Raw genomic sequence first — 23,082 nt, forward strand, 5'->3', positions numbered from 1 at the left:
GTGAATCATGACCACTTTCCATGCAGACATTTAAGAACTTATTAGAGCTCAGTAACAGTGCTGGAGGCCTCAGAAATGTTCGTTGTCTCAGTGATTCAGTCCTTCAAAGGAATAACATGTGTTTTATCAAAAAAAGGCACTTCATTTGTGTTACAGTTTCTCAAACAAAATCTGTCTTTTCTTTCAGGGAAACCAGTCATGATTGTAATAGAATACATGGAGAACGGGGCCTTAGATGCATTTCTTAGGGTGAGTACCAAAATGAAAACATATATAAACATATTTTAAGTAAGTGATATATATATATTACTTTATATATTGTCACTTTTCAAAATACGGTTTTGTATATATATATGCATATATATGTATACATGCATGATATTCATATACTTAAAATGGTTTTCAGGCTGAAATGGAGCTTGACAAATACTAGCAGTTCTTTACATTATTTCAGCAAAACCAGATCAGAAATGAGAGGATCGGACAGGATCACATGGGAACATTCTAGGAATTTAAGTGATTTAATGTGGCATAGACATGGTAGATTTTATTATTGCCACCAACTGAAGTTAAAACCATGGATACCTGAAGCACAATCTTCTGCCTTTTGGGAGCATAATTTTAATGTGGCAGCATAGTGGAAATCAGCATACAAGAATCCCTAAATGAACTGTGGTCGTGTTTAAGAGAACAAAGAAAAAAGAAATGCAAGTTCACAACAGTTCAGCATTTTCTGAGTGTGTGTTCTGAAGTGGCCAGTTCTGACTCCTTACCAGGTGTACATGACAGTGTGAAGTGATGTATAAGCACTCTATAGAGAAAAGAAATGTTATGTTTGTTTGATAAACTCCAAGCTATGAATAAAAGTATCAGTAGCTAGGGTTCCAAAAGGGGATAGTTCTTATTTTCTTGATACAAATAATTATGCTGAGAGATGAAGGGCATAGAGGCGAACTATAAAGAGCTGTGCATCAGGTAATCTCTGTTAGAAGAGACTTGCCATGACTTAGGCAGAATTTTATAGTGATTAGCAAGTTTTGTCACTTCTAGTACGTTAACTACTCGCACATTTCTTTTAACTGAATATACTGCTTTATCTCTGAAGAAAATAAAACTTGTGTTTGAAGTGAGTGAGTTTGCCCCAAGATGAATTTCCACAGAAATAGTAAATATATAGAAAGCTAAATTTGTAAAACTAATTCTTATTTCTCTTCTCAGCTATACTAACAAGAATTGCTGCTCCTTTCTTCCCTCCAGAAACATGATGGGCAATTTACAGTCATTCAGCTAGTGGGAATGTTGAGAGGAATTGCTGCTGGAATGAGATATTTGGCCGATATGGGATACGTACACAGGGATCTTGCAGCACGCAATATTCTTGTCAACAGCAACCTTGTTTGTAAAGTGTCAGACTTTGGCCTTTCCAGAGTTATAGAAGATGATCCAGAGGCCGTCTACACTACTACTGTAAGAGAAATTGATGGGTTTTAGTAGTTTTGAGAGATGGTTATTAAGAAGAAGCATATCTTCTAGAGAATATAGATAAGAGAAATACATTAATTGCTTGGGAAATATTAACCAGGCAAAAGGAAAAGAGTCTCTGCAGAAACCTGACTCTAATTAGGGATTGGTATTTTTGTAAGAACATACATTTTTATTTGGTGAAGTTCTAAAAATTTTGCACAGTATCTTCATTATTCCCCTCATGATTTTCCGTTTGAACAAATACAGAAGTTTTACCCATAAAAATTTTAATCATCTCATTTACTATGAGTCAATTAAAATATTTGTAGTCTATTACTGGTTTTCAGACTAGATTTTATCTCACCAAAAAGTTGACTAGCTTGCGGCTAGACTGTGACAAAGCTCAACTCCTGTATTTTCCCTTGCTTTTGGGTGGGATGCTGTTCTTAAATAAGCATTCATCGGGCACACTATGCTCTTTATTCTTTTGTTAAGCCAGCTCCACTTTCCCACCCGTGGGGCCTCACTGTACCTATTTTCTCATGCTGAGGGAAGGAGGGGCCCCTGGAATCTGCTCCGACAGGCACAGGGATCTGGGTAACCGCACTGGCGTTCACGGCTGTCGCTCCTGCTGCTGGGCTCTAAGTGGGATCCTGGTTTACAAATGTCAGACCGAGACTTTAGAGGAGCCATATGACAAGTCAACGGGATTTATATGCATAGGATATGCAGCCAGCCAGCCAGGAGTTAAATAACTAGTGTATATCAGGCATCTAAGCAGCCCCTTAAAATCAATGACGATATAAACACTTACAGAGAAATGCATCCAACTTAGCTTTGACAGGTGTCTAAGTTTCTATGGTCCAAGTGTTTTAAGAGCCTAAACTTCCTTAAACTCCTTTGAAAATTCTGCAATCGGTCAACTGTAGTAGATTATGTAAGTCCTGCTTTTGATGTTGATGGAAATAATTATAAATGCACTCTACAGAAGATGATACGGAAATTTTGTGGAGAAAAAAGAAAACTTTCTTCTTTTATTTTTTTTTTTTTCATAGGGTGGAAAAATTCCAGTGAGATGGACAGCTCCAGAGGCCATCCAGTACCGCAAATTTACATCAGCCAGCGATGTGTGGAGTTATGGAATAGTTATGTGGGAAGTAATGTCTTACGGAGAACGACCTTACTGGGATATGTCAAATCAAGATGTAGGTTATACTTTGTTTGTGAGCGTGTGTGTGTGTTACAAAAACAAAAATTGCACATTGTAAATGCATACATATGTGTTTCACTAGACATGCATAAAAAGTTGGTTTAGAAATAAGATTTATCAAAATACTGTACGGTTCTCAAAAAATGAAAAAGTTACAGAGCTTTCACTTTTTACCTAAATCTCTAAATCGTTCTTCTGCCATGTGGATGTAGTAGGTTTCTGTCCCAAGTATCAAGTAAAATTAGAACATCAAAAATAGTAATATGTGCTCTTCACTTCATTACACTTAAGCATAGAAGGAATTATTTTTTTTCCAATAAAAAATAATTCTGAGGTTTCTGACCTCAGAGCAATGATTAATCAGTTGAAAAAAGTTGTTAAAAATCTGAGTGGCAGTTAATAACCTACTTTGGCTTTTTCAAGTTAATTATGCTGATTTAACAATACCCTTGCTTGCATAAAATATGACCCAGAGCAACAGGTCAGCAGTAATAGAACAGATGGGTGTTAATCTTGATTTCTGACAAGACTATCTATTAATATAGAAAGTACACAGGAAAAAGCCATGCAGGTGAGAACGATGTCAGAAACAGTCTCATTTAAAGTCTTTCAGGTCGGTGGCTTGAGTGGTTTTTTTATTATTATTTTATTTTTTGATTGAATGTTCGACATCAAAGTTGAAAAAAAAAGATAAAAGTGTAAATGATGAGTCAGTTTGGCACTGTGCAAAGTTGTTAATATTTGACAGGTCTCAGTGTCAAAGATTTCATGGACTGTCAAAATATGGGCAAACCAGTCCTTGGGGCAGAGAAAGAGAAATATTTACATTCCCTAGACACCCAGTAGAGTTTCATTTCTTTTGACACCTTCCTTCTGTACTAGATTCAAACATAAAAGAAGTCTGACAGGAATATGAGATGCCTCAAAGGCAAACCTTACCTATCTTGCAGGGAACAATAAGGATAAACTTTTAAATAGGGGAGAAATTTTGGTATCTTCATGCTTCTTCTTGGATTTTGAAAAATATTCCTTCTATTGAAAACTGCAAGTAAAGCACATGAATGAAGCTTTTTCATAAAACAGCTAGTTACCACTCCTTGCAGTTTCATCTCTTTTTAGCATCTTACATAATAATCGTCAATAGCACATAGTTAGAAGATGCATCAATTGCTTGGTAAAATAATTTCAAATATTCTTGTATGCTGTGATCTTCAAGCGTGTCCTGAAACACACCTCCCAAAACATATACACATCCTACCAATCCCATAGATAAATCTATGATGCAAAAATTTAGAATCATCTTATGATTAGTTACTTATTCTCCTTCACAGTTACCAATGGGAGTATTTGGCTGGAATAAAAAATGCTAAATGTGTCTCTTCTAATTTTGCATATACATTCAGGCAGTTTATATATCTTAAGTAAATATATCATTTTGCCTAAAAGTGGATGTGGGTGTAGTCATAGACCACATCAGATCTCCTAAAAAATATGTCTCCCTGACTTTGGATCTTCAGATGGCATTTCTTTAATTCTGCCCCTCTTCCTTTAAGTCATTGTTTTACATTGAAGGAGGATAAAAATTTGTGTTGCAATCTCTTTTTAAGCAAAAGTCCTCCCTTTAGCAGTGACCTGGAGCTAGGGCGCACCAGAAGAACACTCATCCTACAAGCTCCCTGCAGAGGCACAGCGGGCTGAGCACAGATGATAAACAGAGTTCCCCCAACTTCTCTGAGCAGTGGGCTCCCCTCAACTTAATCCTTGCTGGTAACAGTAGCCCTCAAACCGCTGCACTTTACCCTCTTCCCCTATTAGACTGTTGGTGTTTGCTAGTTTTTGCTCTCAATCAGTTACTCACCCTAGTGCAGATTAGTTCTTCAGAAAAGGGCAAGAGCTTAGGCTTACATATTTTTTTCTTTGCTGTACTCCTGGATTTATTACCATTATTATGATTATTAATTTGTATTATTATTATATACCCAGAAGCAGAGCGATAACATTACATTGTCCAGTTACCCGTATGTAATACTTTGTTGGCAACCAGTATATATAGTGAACAGACCTGTTCCTCTTCTGATCTACTTTACATCCTCAGATAGCCTGATTATGATAAAAACATACTTGACTCTTAACAGTATTCCCTTTTTCTCTTTTTGTAGCAAAAGCAGAATTTGAAAAACAAATTGTGGGAAGTGCAAATAATATAAATCACTTCTATTAGCAAGAAGTCCAGCTGTGTTCTCTTTGTAGCTTTGCTTATTTAAAATAAAATAATTTCCTGCATCTGTTTCTTTATCTCCGAGTAGTGATTTTTGGAACCCCACCCCTGCCTTTCTTAGACACTTGTAGTACCCTTCAAAGTGCCCGAGTTTTGTATAAACTTTTTTTTTTTTTAAAAAAGAAACTTTACTTTTCAATATTCAAATTTTTTTTCAATGTTTTGGATATTCCCAGCAATTCCATCCACTTCTAGCTAACTCATTATTTTATATTTCCCATTTTCATACTTTTCACTCAGAATACACATCAAAGAAGCTGATTCTGCAGTATCTCCAAAGCCTTTTAAAAACAGTATCATCATCTTGATTCCCACCTGTCTTCAGGTTTCTCTGCAGATTGTAGTGAATGTGGAAAAGTCCTGTTCATGATACTTTCATTCATGTTTCACTATCCCTTATACTCTTGGATGTAGACTTATCTGGATGGTTTGCCAGTTCTAAGGGTCTTAGATTTTTTGGTGATTGTGTTGCTGTTGGTGTCATCTACGTTTTCATTCCTCATTGGCTGTCTCTGCGTTCTGACCTCTTAAGCAACTGCTTCATTTGTAGTAAATCATATGTAGTATGCACAAAGTGTTTAATACCTGTTACCTTTTAGAAGGTCAGAAATTTCTGCATTACTTTTCATAGCACACCAGTTGTCCTATACACACTGTAGCTTATTTTTCATTTTTATTCCACTGCAACTTCGAAAAGTAAGGAACTGTTCTTTTGTTTTTCCTCTTAATACTGCTCCAAAAGATCTTACCTTTTACTTTTAATGTTTTCTTTCCTATATAGTACTGTTCTTCCAATTTCCCTGTTCTTCTGCAGAAATCCTCTCTCCCCACCCTGTCTGACAGATAACTTCACTCTCTCTAAAAGGTCACCGCACTCATTTTTCAAGGTGTGGATGTTACTGCAGGAATTGAATATTTCTCAGTCAGTTTTTGGGTTGTAGGACAATACTGTCATTCTAAATGTTCAGATAGAAAGCTGAGGCCCAGAGAGATGAGGTAACTTCCCTGAGGTTGGAAGGACATTCTGTGACACAAACCTGCAGTCAGTGCATGCCCTACCACTGGGCTACGCTTCCTCTTCTCACAAAACTTCTTTTCTGCAAAAGGTTTTGATACAATCATGGATTTCAGCCAGCTTTTTGAAGGTCATTTTGTATTCTTTGCAGTTTTGTCTACTTTGCAATCCGCTGCTTTTGCATTTTCTCACACAACCTATGGAATATTTTCTATCTGAAGTTACTATTTTCACTAAACCCTGGATACTCACCAACTTTATTTATCATACCAGATCTACTTCCCAGGGCTACATCCAGAACAGCTTCTGATCTTGCTTTCTGTACAAACCGAGGGAGAAGACAGTCCTATGCACTACCCTTCAGGAACAAGCACCCTTCCTTAGCAATTCTAACACTGCTATGTCAGTCAATATCAGTATACTTGAAATCCCTCATGAATGGTGTTTTAGCCCTTTTTCACAAGTCTTTCTTATCTGTCTTGCTCCTGATGTGCTTTCTTATCCTGCCCTCAAGGTTTACAGCAGTTTCCTGTGATTTTACTTTACCCATTTTTATTTTTAACTTAAATCCAAATGGACTTGGTTAAGGAAGTCAACGGGTGGGTGTAATTCTTGGTTCAGACATTTATGCTCTCCTTTGATCATATCATCATCTAGCAGCATCTCTTATTAAATCTAACTTTCTATTTAGGTGATACATTAAAATACCGTTCAGCCAGGTCTTCCTCTCTCACGTGGCACATTTCTGCTACTTTACCATTAATGTAACATGGCTAGACATAAAATACAACTTTTTTCCCTAACAATTTCTGTCTGCTAAACATTTTTCTTGGATCCTTTTATAATCTCTTCAGGCTTTTTGTATTTTATATGTGCATGCACAGATCTCTATCCATTTACAAGTCAGTTGCTTCTACCACACACTCTTTCATAAAAGCCTTGGGGCAAGTAATAATGCTTTCTGAAATAACTCCATTTATCAATCTATCTGTTGCTCCCTTGGTGAATTTAATTGTTGTTCCCTGCTGCTCACTTGACTAGGTAATATAACTATGTTGTGCACATATAGAACAATATGCTTAATAAGCCCAAAGATAAAGTCAGGGAAATTATTTGAAAACGTGAAGGCTAGTGTCAAAACAACAGACTCATATTTTTGCAACACTGATGGGAAATTTTAGGGTTTGGGTTTTTTTTTTTCTTTTATTTCTTGAACTGGGTAGCAATATATATTTCTTAAATACCCCTTGATGAAAAATTATTAACTATGTTGGCTACTAGGTAATAAAAGCAATCGAAGAAGGCTATCGTTTGCCAGCACCCATGGATTGCCCAGCAGGACTGCACCAGCTGATGCTAGATTGTTGGCAGAAGGAACGTGGTGAAAGGCCAAAGTTTGAGCAGATAGTTGGTATTCTGGACAAAATGATTAGAAACCCAAACAGCTTGAAAACCCCACTGGGAACCTGTAGCAGGTAAGAAAAACTTTAGTGCACGTTCGTACGATAGTGCGTGTGTCCGGGTTCTGGATGTTCTGCTTGGTGGCTGGTTCCAGTTCACACTTACTCCACGTGTCTCAGTTCCTCCTTCCTCCTGTTCCCTGTTCTTCCCTTCCCTCATTTGACCTTGTTTTTTACGATGTTAAACAAAGCCAAAAGGACTTTCTTAAAAAATAAGCAAAATAAAGAAAGTAAATACCATAGAACTAACATACTTCTAAGTCAACTACTGCCTGCTCGTCACTCTTTCCACACTCTCACCACTAGCAGTCTTTGTTTTCCTTGTTTCTTAAAATTATGAAGTCTGGAGGGCCAGGATCATCATCTACCGTAGTTTTATATGATGCATCCCTTGCCCTAGGAACTGCTACGGTAGAAATAGTAATTAATAACACTCATGCTTGGCCAACGTACTTTGACATTGCTACACTCTAGATTTTTATCTTTCATTTTCTGGCTTTAACTCCTTTCAGCGATTGCATCTCATTGTGTTTCATGGTGTAGCTTTTAATGGTTTCCTCATAAATTTCAGGTGAATTATTTAATCGTGGTAATCTTTTGATCTGTTAGCTAGATCACTGCACTAGGGAATCAACTGGCCTGTGTTCTGCTCCCAGTTCTTCTACTGACTGATTTGCTGTGTGAACTTAAGCAACTTTGTGTCTCTGCTTTTTCCTTGTCTTGTTTTGTCCCATCCGACGGAATAATGGGAAGATCTACTACTATATTTTCTAAGATGCTTAAAAAAATAGCATCTTCATTTTACACAGCAACTTTAGTTACAGCTGCTGTCATGCTAGGTAATAAGGTTGATTTTCTGTTCATAATAGTCCATTAGGCTGATTGCTCACTCTGACCTTTCAACTGTTTCGTGAATACACTTAGGAAATACATATTGTGAGGTAAAGAGTAGTCAAGAGCTATTCACAGAATAATCTAAACTGTGTATAAAGGCCTATTACTTTCTACTCTCTACATTTTTAATACCCCAAACTTATTTCACTCTCACCTTGCTAAATGCTCCCTGATGTTTTACTCTCTTTGGAAACAACTTACTTTCCTTTTTCCTTCTCCGTAGACCAATTAGCCCTCTTCTGGACCAGAACACTCCCGATTTTACTACTTTCTGCTCCGTAGGCGAATGGTTACAAGCTATTAAGATGGAAAGATATAAGGATAATTTCACAGCAGCAGGCTACAACTCTCTTGAATCAGTTGCCAGGATGACTATTGAGTAAGTTAGTACTGGACATGTTTAACTTGCATTTAGGGAATTTCTAGGTAATGTTTAACTCCAATGTTTAACTCCAAAAGTTTACCCTGAGTACAAACATGGCACTTGGGGTTAAGCCAGATGGTTTAGCAGCTGATGAAGTTGTACTACAGCATCTCATGAGAGGGCAAATACTATGCTACCTATATGTGGCATCACTTTTTTCCCTGTTTTTGAGACCAATTGAAATAACACCAAGGGGCTAGAATTTGAGGGAGAATGTGGCCCCTCTCAAAGTATGTATGTATAGAAAAATAACCACTTTGCCTCCACTACCTAATTGGTACCTTTTTCCAGACGTGTACTAGGAAGGTGTGGAATTTTCTTCTAATTGGCTGGGGGCTGTCTTTGTCCTGCAAGAAATGACTTTGCATCAGGATAAAAGTCTATAGAAGCAAAACAATTTTCTGAAGGCAAGCATGGCCTGTATTGGTACTGCCATCTTAAACAGGTCTTCTTGGCATCCTGGAAACAATGTTCTTGTCCTGGTGGTTGCCAAACACGTGTAATTCCTCTTACAGAGAGCAGTGTTTTTCTAAACAAATTTCTAAACAATATTCTCAAGTTTGCAACACTACTCTTATCTGCCTGATGTCACTAGGGGTCTCAGCCTATAGCTTGGGAACTGTCACTAGAACCCACAAGCTTCTAATATGTCAGTAGCACTAGTAGCGGTGGAATTGAAACAGCTGCTCCTCTTTCATTTGCATGATGGGTATGGGTCAATATGCAAAGGATTTCTCTAGGCATCTCTTTAGAAAGCAGAATGTGATCCCCAAAATCTTGTATTTATACATGACTTTGTCCTGAAAGCCACCTGACAGATTTTACAAGAGAATTGTCTCTTTCTTCGGGTGTCCTTAAAAGCCACCATAAAAGATTATTGTAGTGCAAAACATACTGGCCTCATTCTTAGATGTGGAGATACATGCAGTGTAATTACATGACACTTGCCATGTAATTGCACTCCTCGCTGAGAAGTTGAACAGCGCCTAGATGAACTTTACAGTACTGAGATGAGGTTCCAGTGTAGCTTCAATGTTAGAAACCTGTAGCCCAGACCACTACGTAGCTTTGACTCACAGTTGAATACCATACAATAGCAGTCTAAGTTGAAAAATTAACAATGTGCGCATTTATCTTCCCCAGGGATGTGATGAGTTTAGGGATCACGTTGGTTGGTCATCAAAAGAAAATCATGAGCAGCATTCAGACTATGAGAGCACAAATGCTACATTTACACGGCACTGGCATCCAAGTGTGATAGACATTTCTCCCTTATGAGGGAGGTGACAGACTGAGAGAACAGCACTGGCCTTCAGTATATATGAAGTGCTGCTAGAAGACACTTGATTTCCTGGGTCCTTCCTGCAGTGAATAGAAGAGCTACAAGAAGCACCTACAGACTTGAACTCCTAAGTGCCACCAGAATTTATGAAAAGGGAATTAGGATCCACCAGTGGTGGCAAGGAAAACAGCAGTGACAATAAACAAAGTACTACCTGAATAAACATACAAACACCTTGAGCTCTCTAACCTCCTTTTTATCTAAAAGACTTTTTAAATGTACATAAAAATTTAAAAAAGAATATATTTGTCAGATAAAATCATGATATTATTGTTGAATTCAACAAAATATTTTCCTTAAATCTGTGATTTCTGAATCTTTTTTTAATCATTTGTGTTTATTCTTCATAAAGACTTTCTTTTAGTATGATGTTTATATCTTTGGACCTTTTTAGTGCTAATTCTATGACACATTACTACACTGGGTACCTCTGAAGGATTATTTGAGTTCCTAGAGATTTAAGAAGCATGACCAAGCAATGTATATCTGTCCGAACTTTGGTATCCTTTTGTGCCATTTACTTTTGTTAAATCAGCACCATATTGACATGGCTAGCTAATTGGCAGGGAGTCAGGAAAATGCAAGTTGCCAAGAGCTCTGATATTTTTTAAAGAATTTTTTAAGGTTACACATATACTATCTTTTAAAAGAAAATAAAAGAGAAAAAAAAAAAAAGAAAAGCAAAAAGAAAAGCAATAATGACCCCTAAGTAGTTTTAGGCACTTTTAGCAAATTGTTTGCAAGACGATTTTAATGGACTAGAATTAAAGTGAGATATATTCTAAGATGTAGATCTATAACTGTAAACCTGCTGAGACACTGCATCGAATGGACAGGTGATTGTAGGAGTGTCTCAGAACATGGGTGCAGTTCTCCATTGTTACCTAAACCATTTAATCTGAGCACATCACATTTTTTTTCAATACTCTGCTTTAGCAAATCTGAGAGAAATAGCTGGCATATATTTTATATGAGTTTAAGCCGAATGCAGTCCAGCTGTCAGAATAAGGACGTAGATTTTATATGAGAACTGTAGAGCATGAGGCGAGGGGCAGTTCAAAATTTTCAAGTGTTTTACAAGCTTTTGCTGCTCTGAACAAACATGCATGTGTGTGCTCACACAGACACAACAGTCATTCATCAGGAACACAGATGCAAGAGTAGTTGCTCAACGGAATTTTTTACACCATTTATTTATATATGAATTTTGTTTGATTAAAATATTTAACTACCATAAGCAATAATGAATGGTGTCTTTACAGGTATTGCAGGAATGTATATGAACGAGAGAGAAATGCTTTAAAAAAAATCTGAAAATTGTGAACTACCCCAGCAATGAAATGCTGTACTTCCAAAGAGAATTGGGCTGCTTCTATTGATTTTGATAGAGAAAGATCCCAGGGATCAGTCATAAATTGGTCTTGTTTGATAATGTGGGCATCCACACAAAAAAAATAAAAACAAAAGAAAAACCCTGTAAATGTTCCTTTGTAAAACTTGTAAATTTTATTTATACTGTCTTGTTTTGTACACACATTTATGTGTAGTGAGCTCTGAATACATTGAAAATGCACTATATTTTTCTATTTTACTTGCAGAGCATCACAAACAAACATGTATATTCAGTGCTACATAATGTGTTTTCCCACATTTAGGACCAAAGATAGTTATCAAAAACTTAAATGCATCATTTTCCCCCTCCTTTTTTTCTCCCCCTTTTTAGATCACTGTACAGTGTTATATTTGTCATTTTATTTATTTGTTTCATTAGAAAAATCAGTTTGGTTATACTAATTTTTGTCCCCCCACCTTTGTTGAAGAAAATCTGTAAAAAGCTTTTAACTAGCATAATCCCATTACATACATACACTTCCATTTGTAATCTTTGTAATAGACTGTAAATATATTTTTGGAACTATAATGCAATGTGCATAAGGGTTATTTTTCAGTGTCCATATATGATTGTTTATACAATTCACAGCACTTTACAGTCATGCTGAGAAGCCTAATTTATTGCCTGGATTTGGGCAGAGTAAGAAAAAAAAGGTGAATATTCTTATTTCGTATTAGATGATTGTCATTCAGTAGAAATGGAGTTATTTTCATGTATGCAGCTCAAGATGGTTTTTTAACTATTAAAATTAATTTTCTAGCAATGCTGTAGAAGTAAGACGCAGAGTAGACTGCATGCCCAATATTGAAATTAGTGCACACAAGCACTTGGCCAAGGCACTTCGAGTAGCCATTGGAACACTCTTAATAAACATCCATTTTGTGTTATAACAAATGCTAAGTGCCTCACTACTGGGGTGAGCATCTGTGGGCAACTGCACAGGGTCCTTGTCAGTTTTGCTGCTGTTTTAGGCACCCAGCTATGAATTTAGGAGTCTGAGTTCAGACACCTGCTTCCTTATAAATCTCGGCTATTGTTTCTAAGGGCTTGGTGATTAAAGGTGCGATGCAGCAATACTGATGTTGCTGAGAACCCACAAACCCTAAATGCAAGAGAGTTGAGGCCAGGCTTCATCGTTAGGACTTGTTCAGTGTTCTGAAGCACAAAGGCCTCAAACCATGTGTGGTGACCTGGGCTCACACATGTAAAAGTGAGGGCCCTAATAGTATTTCTTCTTTAGTTTTCCTTGTTTGATTTAAGCCATCTTCTTTGAATAGTAAATATATTTTAGCATTCATCTATATACCTTGACTGCCTTAATGTTGCCACAGATTTTTACACATTTAAAAGTGGTAGAGTAGACCCAGAAAGCACAATCACTATTAATACTCCTATCGTATCTATCTGTTCAGAACATTACTGCGATTTAGAGCACATGCATGTAAATGGATTTGTAACTGGTAGAGCAGCAACATATCAATGTTGGTTGCAGTTCCTCAGGTTCCAGGAAAACACAGTCCAGTGTAAGAAAAATAAAGTGCCAGAGAAAGTTGATGTTCATGGGAGGAACTGAAGAAAACGTTGAGTTGGAGGGAGAATTAAAGGCTAGATGGTGAAACAAAGCCATTATCTCAGTTGTAGATTAATTTTATTGAATTTGGAAATTGGGCATCGCTAAAGAAGACAGGTTATCAGGCTGTCAGTGAGGTTGATCTTTCTTGACTTTATCCATCTACAAGCATCTAAAAGAGAGATGCCTAAGACAAGCAGGATGAATCTCCCTCTGCAAATGCTTATCTCTATTACCTGTAGAGGGAACCGAGATGATTAGCTTAAATTAGGTGTCTAATGTCTAGATAGTTAAAGTTAGGTGAGGTGCTTCCTACCCTATATGTCCTTGGCTGCTACAGTTTCCCCCACAAGCTGAGTGTCGTAGGAAGGCAGCTCTTCCACTACTAGTATGTCCCAGAACGTAGTTAAACTGGGCTTCATCACAGAGAGGGGTGATTTTTTTTTATTCACAGATTTGTAACAGATCATCTAAACACTCTTTGTATATGGGTATTAATTCTTGAAAAAATATGTGATTGTTCTGAGGAAGACCTGCCTAGTAAATTACAGTTATTTAATATTTTAAGTAATCAGAAATATTTGCTGACATACTGCTTCAGTCCAGAGGTTATGTGATCAGATATGATAGTTGCTGTTTGCCAAACCATGTTTATCTAAAACCTTGTCATGTAAAAATCTCCAGGAGGCAAAGATGCTTAAATATATCTCAAATTGAATGTTGACCTTAATATCTCAATAATTGAGGTCTGTCTGTATTATTCTCCATTTAAAATGAGTTTTTTATATTTGTTAAGCTGGAGTTATCTGGCATCCACTGAGGGAGTGTGAAGAAATGATTTTAAATTAAATTTGCTTTTTTCCACTAATAGTAATACATGGTAAATAGTTTCCACTGTTTTGAATGTTACAAAAACTATTGCTTTAATGTGGGGGATGAAGGGGTTTATTTTTATTTTGTTGTTGGTATTTTTTTACATTTATTGGTTAGTAGTTGAAATAAAAAAAATAATTTGTCCTTAACTTTCTAAATAATTAATATATAGCAATTTGGAGAACGATTTAAATTCTGTGACTTTCAGGTTACTATTGAGATGGTGATCATGTCACTACAGCCATAATACCAAGTGATGCCAAGACACCTTGCGACAGGGCGGGGGGGGGGGGTGTTCAGCCCACATTCTGTTGCCCAGCAATGGCATGAAGCAGTCCAACTGGCTGTGTGCGAGGAGTGAAGGCCAACTCAGCCAAAAAAGGGTCATTTCACCTTTTAAAAATATATGTGTGACATGTTAGAGCTAACACATCCTTAATGCATTACTTCCCTGCCTGCAGTTAGAAACCGATATGCTTACCATACGCATTTGTTTTTTTGTTGGTTTTTGTTGGTTTGTTTGTTTGTTTGTTTGTTTTGTTTTAAACAAGTGACATGTGGGGTGCTTGTGGAAGAGAACAGTTCCCAGACAGCATGACAAGCCCAGTTTAAGAAAAATGCAGTGCAAATTCTTACCTAACAGTAATTCTGGCAGCAGGTGCTGCAGGGTTATTCAGGCAGTTGGTGCTATGATTTGCTGAGCAACTAGCACAGCAGGGTCTCTGCATGTTTGGGACCTGTTAGGATTGTACTTCTGATGAATTAACTGATACATAGAAACAGGCGAATTTTTTCCCCCACTAACTTGGAATGGACTTGCAGATAGTAGACTTGGGATTCGCAAGGCTGCTCAAAAGTCTTAGCCTCAAACTAATTTCTAGTAAAACAAGAAATTCTGGGCAGCAGCCTATATTTTATCTCCTATTCCCTTAAGGGTTGTCAAACCTAGCCAACAATTACTTTTAAACAGAGATCTTTATTGTTTGCATAGTGCAGCCTTCTATTTACTTGGGAATAGGCAGTTCTGTAATTAAATTTCCTGCAAAAAGGATTGGAGAGGGATGGGGGAGGGAACACAAAAGTTTTGGAAAAAAACCACGAAAACAAAGAAAGAAAAACTCAATCCAACAAATGACGTGTGAAACCCAAAGTATGACTGGGCTCACCATTTTTGTAACACGTTCCATATAGGAATTTGAAAAATGTAAGAGATTAAACCATAGGTATAAAATCTGCAATATCCTGTCAAAAGAGTAGTGGCAGAATGCAAGCTACATTTGTGGGATTTTTTTCCTCTCTGGATTTGGCTTTGTGAGATTTTTAAGTTAGGATAATTAACACATGCATTTAGAGTAAAGTCTGTTGGGACAGGCTAAGGGACAAAATTGGTATATCTATAATATCCATGAAATTTTCAGTGCTCTTTCAGGGTGGGTAATGGTCAGGAAGCTTGAAAGTGAAAGGAATCATGTGCAGTTCATATGCTGTACAGACCGTGTACGTTACGTCCAGTGAGATTATGAAAGGTTAAAGGTTAAAGAGGAAAACCCTCACTTTTGTACCTGGTGAAAAGTCAGAAGGTGGGAGTCAGTGGAAAGGGGTGTTAAGCCATTCAGAATGTGTGAGTCTAAATCATAGGACTCTGCAAGATATTGCTGGCAGGGGAGTTAAGAAGTGTTGAGATTTTTTTTAAGTAAAGAGACACTGTTAATAAAATATACCTAATAATCTAGTGTGGAGTGGTTTCAGTACTCTGATTTTTCCTCAGGCCAGATTGGAATTTGTCAAAGAGACTAAATTGAGACAGATGGGAAAGCAACTGGTAATACACAGCTCATTCAAGCAGACTTGAAAGAGACATGAAAGGAGAATTTTACATTAAAAGCCTGAAAATAAAACATGAACTCTTATGATATTTACTCTCAGAAGGTTTTAGAGTATTTTTCTTAAGTCTAGGGTAATGATAGCAGATTTTAGCACCGATACTATACAAATTGAGTGAAATTAATGTCTAATTAGAGTGACCAAAAAAGAACCACAAGTCAAAAAATATTTGATGTCTTGATAGACTTTGAAAAAGCTGTGATACAGCCCTGTGAAACTTGTGTAGCCAGCCAAATGAATCTTGGACAAAACAAGACATAATGCCTAGTGCCAGAAGAGCTAAATCAGGAACAGAAAATCTATTCATCCATGGACCAAGGCTTCTGTATTTAATTGAACCAAATAATCAATTGTAGAACTGTGCTGCTAATAATAATTAATAATAATAATGAAAACCTACAACTTAGAGGTCATCTGATGAATCATAATATGGCTAACACTGAAAAACACACTCAGTGCTTAAGCCATAGCTACACCCAAAGACTTACGTGTGCTACTGGTGTTAGAGTTCCATGATGCTGAGTATTTCAAGTCATTTTAGCCCCAAGTTCATAACTAAAGCCTTCCTCTTTTGTGCCAAAAAAAAAAAAAGAAGAAAGGAATGCTGAGGAGTCTGTAAGGTCTATCAAGTGCAATAGAAATTATCTTCTGATTATCTCCTTAGAATTACCAAGAAAACCATGAGTTTATCTTTTACATTAAGAAACAAACTTCCTGCTCCAAAGATGCCATCTCACCGAGAAGAAAAATCATCTGTTAGTTTTACTAGGACATCCAAATCTGGCTTAAAAGAGGCTAGATTGAAGAATGATAGATAGAGTGTATCCACGTTGATCCCTCACATTTCATGTGTGTAGGAAAATTACTCAGGCAATTTCCTGACTATCATTCAACCTGTCTTACTATGCTGGCTTCCACTGGCTTCCTGAAGGGCTGCATGTCCATTTTTAGACGTCTGCGTGAAAACTTGTTTCAGTTTCCTTTCCTCAGGGACCAACCAGCCTATGCCAAGAACGCAAGTGTAGCTTGAGAGTAAGAAGGTGCGGGAATCTCAGATCCTTTCTCTCCAGGGTGTTCTTCTCAGTCATAGTCATGAATTAAATGTGTTCTCCCACTGAGGTCGCACATAGCAAATTGCATGAGAAATCTGATTTGCCTGGAATAAAGTTAGTAAAATCATCCAGATACCTCCTGAAGGCCACTCAGAAATGGCAGGCTTTAAGTGGTGGTTAGGATTTTGTTCAGAAAGTGAAAGAGGTGGGTCTATGGGAAGTCTGTGTGTGCAGCTTTCAGACCCTGTAAAACACTCTACTTACCAAAGTATGGAGCTTTCTGGCTAGCAGATATCCTGTTACTCTCACTGAAATTAGACCACAAATGAAAAATCTATGAGTCCATAAGAATAAACAAATAAGAAATTAATTCTGTAATAGAATTAGACCAAGACTTCACCATTTATTCAGTTTGGTCTTGGCAGCACTGGCGCTTCCACGTGGGGTCAGTGGAAGAGTAAGGTGGGTCCAGACAATAGAAGAGGAGAATGGGATTGGGTGGAGTGAGGGGACTCTCTGGGTGGGAAAGGAGTGGCTGAGAGGAGGTGGTGGACCTGTGGGTGACTTTGGGCAATCTTTGTATTTCTCTTTCAGGATCTTTGCGGTGCAGAACCCTTGCCCTCAGCCCATTTCATCCCAGGTCTCTCTCCTACTCAAGTAGCCCCTTAAGTCCTCCCTTATATTACTCTATACAAAACAGCAGTGCCTTCTTCCCCACTAGCCAGTGTTTGTACCCTCATGGGCTGCTGAGAAGAAGACAGGGTTAGATTCAAATCCAGGCCAATATGCCTACAGGAAGAAATTGGGCCAGCAAGACACTGAGAGGGATTCCTAATGAGGATTTTCCTTTAATATTACTGGGCCTCAGTACTATGAGAAGTGATTGATTGCTATTGTGGAGAGAAAGGCTTCACCTTACTATATAAGTTCCCTACACACTCCAGTTCATCCACTGCCAAAAGTAGGAAGGGGGGCAGGGAAGAGAAAAAAAAAAAAGCTTTCAGGCATTTCTTTGTAGTGCTCTTTTCAAGAGAAACAATTGTCTCAATGCCCACATTACCTAAACTTGCGCAAGAGACAAATGCTCTTTGATGCTACCTACTTGCTGCCAAAGCATCCCAGATAGACTGTGTGCTGTCTGTTGCAAATCTCAGTCATAAGCTGATTCATGTCCCATGAAACTGCTTACCTAACATGGGGATGTAAATTCCAGTCCCCCAGACAGTGTCTTCCCTGTGGTAGTTACTTCAGTATCACAACACCCAAGTCCCTCTGCAGGTGTCTGTGTTTTTGTTTCCTTGTGCAGAGGTGCTTCTGGCTTTTGAGGGCTATTTCCCCAGCCGTGAGGAGAGAAACTATTTTTTGCACTATGCTCTACTTCCATTTCTCCCCAGCTGGCATTAGTCATTACACTTACCTAGCAGCACCTATGCTTCACTGGGAGGTAAGTAGAAGATGACAGTGAGGAAGGAACATTTAGTACCCCAGCAACAACAAATGCAACATCTATCTACGACCAATAAACTATGGGTCAGGGAGATCAGTCCAAGTGATCAGTACTTGAAGTGCAGAAGTCATTAGTGTTGGTCAAAACAAAACAAATTGTGTGTATGGGGGGGAGCTGGAGATGAATACAGAAGAACTGAATCAGCCAGGCTTGCATGTGAACTGCCCAGTAACACCAATGATACAAACTAATGTAGTATGTTTAAAATAATACCCAGATCTTTCTATTGGCAGTACAATCTAAGAGGGAGCCGAACAGCAGAAATCAAAACACCTGATGAGGGGACCATTTTGGGGCAGTGGGAGGAAAGAGTTACCTTCTGTGATTTTATACTCCCCATAATGAATGGGAGAAAAGTCTCTTCTCGTTCTTTTATACTATTATAAACTTATTTCTTATGGATTTTATGAAATTAATATAGCTGGATTAATGAAAATCATATGGAAACTAATGCTTTACCTGTGTTATCTGCTTCTGAATTATTTGCTGAAAAAGAATGAAGATATACCCTAGAAATATTACCTGCTTTCAGTATAGTAAAGTATCTTAATAATTGTGGAAAAGGGAAAAAATCCTTAGAAAGTAAGCCTTCAAAGCAGCTAATACAATTTTTATAGTTGTATTTTGAAACAGGATTGTGTAAAGCTGAATTTATCTTTTTTTTTAACTTCAGATGCTGTCAAGTTATTTAATTTTAAAAACCTAGAGGAATGGGTATTATATATTTCATAATGCTTTTAAAAGCGGTTGCATGGTTGAATTTTCAGGTCTAAATTAACAGTGCTTCACTTTAAATACCAGAGAAATAGAAACCACATATCTTAGCATACAGTTATGCATTTGCACGTCTGTCATTGAGCCATCACAGCATACTCTTGCAAAACAGAATATTAAATATGACAGTGCTTAGACCATAAGTTCTACTGTGTTGTTGCTATTCTTTTTGTATTTAAGGCCTTTTGGTGATGTATGCCCTTGTTAGCTAAGGTCAGTGAGCACTAGTAAGCAAATGAATATGATGTAAATTTGTAGAAGCCATTTGCTGAAAGTATGGACATACCTCACAGAGGTGACGTCCAGCTGTTACTGAACTCACTCTCTCTCCTTGTCTAGTGTAAATGCCAGAGAAACCCAACAGACTGACTCCCCTCACGCTTATTGAAACTAAGTCATGACTATCTATAGTTCAGGATACATAGCTGATGGAAATGTAACACCTGACATCCTTTTACCTCTGTTTCCAGGAAAGCTCACCTTATTTTTTTTTTGTGATTTGATGAATGGCCTAATTCTTTTCTGAAAACACATGGAAATTTTGCATATCATCTCTTGGATGAGAAAGGCATAGAAAGAGTAAGACTGACTTTACAGCTTTGTGCTGTGGGAAGGTGATACAAAAAGGCCCACATGATACTTTCAACCTCTGTGTGGGAAGGGAGAGACTCTGTAGGTACTCGTATATTGGCAAACACTTTGAGCTGCAGCTACTTGCCTGGGAAAAGGTTGGTTAGGCTAAGCCTAATCCAAAATTACCTCAGAAATTCCTTCCTGTACTGTACAATCTCTTCTCTTCCTTAAGAAACTTTCCCTTCCAGAAATCCCCTCCCTCTTACTCTGAAATTGGTGTTTAGGCCACTTCTCTGGGAATGAGTAGACTGTTGTTCTGAGTAAAATGGAGTTTTTTCAAGGAAGAGGTTGAGTGGCCTGTCATGTCCCAGAAGAGCTAATATCTTGCTCTTCAGCCACTGCACTTTCCCACATCATTCTGCCATTGCTCAACTATTAGATAAAATGCGTATGATCTCTTTGATCCTTCTTTTACATGTGTTTCCTGTTGAAAGGATGAATTTAGGTACCTACTTTCAGAGAAGGTTTGGGGCTGTGAATCCCCAAAAATAGTTTCCTCAGGAGACATCCAGACTTACTGCTGGGATACATGATGGCATACCCAGGACCTTCTGAGAACTAGTTTTTGTTGGGTTTCCTTTCTGTGGAAGTTACAGTGTGGGAAATTACAGTGTGGGTGGTAACTCATGTGTGTGCTAGTTTTGTCCCATTATTGACTACATGTATGGCCTTGGCATGCATCAGAGACTGGGTAAATGAGTACTAAATCCAACCATACAGATATCCCAACCAAGAACTGAAGCCCTGTCATCACCTCAGCAGGGCTTGGCAGCCATTTTATCCACTCTTTGACTGGCCTTCAGTTTCTCCAAACCATTCTAGGATTCTATCTCTTCCCAGGGAGACAGAGTATCTAATTCAGGCCTGGAATGACATTGGGCAGCAGGGCACCTAGAAATGAAGCATTATGATAATGAATAGCTAGGTCATACAGCTGCAAGGAAATTATCAAATCAATTTGCCATGTGTCACACAGGGATTCTCATCTCCGATTTGTTGATCTTTCATACTTGTTAGCTTGCATCTGCTCTCTGCTCTGGTAAACCAGTATTTGGCAGTGAGAACCAGGTGCAGCCCGGAGTAAAGACATGCCACAGTCCAGGGTATACGTATGCTATCTCATGAATCTCTTGATCTGGAGACCTTCATCCTAGTGCTGACCAAAAAATGTCAGTAAAGAGCCAATATAAATGTAACCTGAGGTTTTAAATACCTATGCATCTAAGTGCTATTTGTGACTACCATTTGCCTTTAGCTTTGAATAAATTCACATGTCAATCATGTATACTAATTCAAAGACTTACTGGCCTTCAAAACGGTAAAAAGAAACTATCAAAGTCAAAAAAGTTTTCCTTTTGGAAAGGATTTCTCCTCAGAGTTCCTTTTTGCTGCATTCTTTTCTCACACATTCCTTGCGTTGCTAGGGTTTCAAAGGGCAGGTGCAAAAAAACCTAATAGAAGTGAGATTTAGCTTAGCTAATACCTTCCCTTCATGTAAAATTAGTCCCTAGGACACTACACTAGAGAAAGAAAAAAACATTCTGTCCCTCCATCAGATTGCTTCCTTTAGCTTTTTTTTTTTACTAAGCCTCAGACATTATGGCTATTAATATTCTCAGATCCTCTTCTCAGCTTATCATAAAACATCTGCTCCCATTTTGTCCAGTTTGGTGACAGAGATGTATGGCATGCTACAATGTATTAATAATGCTCTTCTTTTGAATAAGTATCTTCCCTTTGATTCACACTGTTAAATAATCTAATCCATGTGCTGGAATGACAGTTAGAATCAACTGTAAGAATATTGGTTGGTATGGCAGGGGGACATTCCTCTGCTGGTTTATTTTTCTTTAGTATTAGTGTTACATTGGCTTGTCTCAAAGTCTGTAATAAATTGCTTTTCTCTCAGGAATTTTCAAATAATTTAGTTAAGAGATTGCTAACCATATGTAAAATAATTTCTATTCAGTCCTGGCCTACATCCACTAGTCCTAAAGCTATATTGTTTTAGAGATTTCATACGGCTAGCCTGTCACTAAATGTATAGGAAAATCCTTTTCTTTTTTAAGCTCAGGGGGGTTTTTTTGGCAACACAAGTAACATAAACATCATCTTGGGGTGCCTAATATCATGTAATGACTGAGACAAGTCAGTTAAAGTGTTTTATAAGATTCTTCAGCAATACTGAGATCTTGTGATAATATCAGTTAGGCTAAAGGAGAGTCTACTTTATGAGTTTACATGCTAGAATCTACCTACCATGTGTATGCTTTTTTAATTAAGCAGAGTTTAAATTGAACACACCCATTCCACCCTTTTCCTGCTTCTCTGTTTTAAAGAGTTATCTACATCTTCTCCCAGTCCTTAATTTTGTACCCAAACACCCATCTGAAAAACTGCACCTCATTCATTTATTATTTCCTTTATTTCCAATACTGAAATTGTCAAGTATAACCCTGTGGCTCATTGAGAACCAACATGAAACACAACTACATTTCCTTCATGTTAGAGGTGTTTGCTTGGGGATCTTTGGGTTTATTAATGTTTACCTAGCTAGTCGACGAGAATTTTTGTCAAGTAGTGGTGTATACAGGGCAATGACAATGATAGTGTAAATTTGCCTCTATTACTTCCTGATATCAGGATTCTGCTGCACTGCCAATTTCATATCTGTTGTTATTATTTGTTTGACAGAATCAAAAACATGCCAGGTGCTTTGCAAAACAGAGAACAAGAGAAATCCCTTTCCAGAAGAGATGACAGCCTGAATAGAAATGACATAATGGCAGGAGACAAAGGAAGCAGAAAGGGGAAGCAAAACAAGAGTTATAACCATAAGATCATGAGATTGGTTTGGAGGCACAGTGAACGCTATGAGGCATTTTTTTAAAGCGCATAAGGACTGTAGTTGGGATTAGAGAATGGAAATGTAGAAAAGAAGCATGGAAAGGAATGGAGAAGAAGGGAGGAACAGACTGGCAACAGGAGGAAGAGTAAACAGGTGTGTGGGAGAGGCCAGAACACACACCTGACAAACTGAGGATTATGACTAATGCCAAGAATGAAAGACCACATCTGAAGAGCATGATGATTTCAGGAGGATGGCGAAGCAGGACATGGCGATGCTGCTAGGGAGAGAAGAGCCAGCAAAGCTGCCCTGGAAGCCTGCCCTGGAAGCTCCTCACACTAATATAACCCTGCTTCCCCATCTTCTTTCTAGCTCCCCTCTTATACACAAAATATGTATATAGAAGAGCAAAGGAGAAGGAGAAGCAGCTAAATCAAACATTTCCAAAGATCCTGCTGGGG

General features: G+C 37.9%; 1 protein-coding gene across 6 annotated transcripts in view; it reads left to right on the top strand.

Annotated features, from left to right (window-relative positions):
- Positions 1-22,663, top strand: part of EPHA7 (EPH receptor A7) — a 165,920-nt gene extending 143,257 nt beyond the window's left edge. For 4 of the 6 annotated variants that reach the window (XM_059829381.1, XM_059829355.1, XM_059829361.1 and 1 more), the window contains exons 12-17: positions 188-249; positions 1,258-1,467; positions 2,520-2,669; positions 7,249-7,442; positions 8,545-8,700; positions 9,889-10,003. In XM_059829381.1, coding sequence (XP_059685364.1) covers positions 188-249; positions 1,258-1,467; positions 2,520-2,669; positions 7,249-7,442; positions 8,545-8,700; positions 9,889-10,003 — 887 coding nt within the window. Of the gene's footprint in view, positions 1-187; positions 250-1,257; positions 1,468-2,519; positions 2,670-7,248; positions 7,443-8,544; positions 8,701-9,888; positions 10,004-22,467 lie in introns of those variants that run through there. The other 2 variants (XM_059829347.1, XM_059829373.1) reach the window with 2 other exon arrangements.
- Positions 22,664-23,082: the final 419 nt, after the last annotated feature.

This window comes from Gavia stellata, chromosome 2 (genome assembly GCF_030936135.1).
Source record: "Gavia stellata isolate bGavSte3 chromosome 2, bGavSte3.hap2, whole genome shotgun sequence".
In the NCBI taxonomy this organism is placed as follows: Eukaryota; Metazoa; Chordata; class Aves; order Gaviiformes; family Gaviidae; genus Gavia; species Gavia stellata.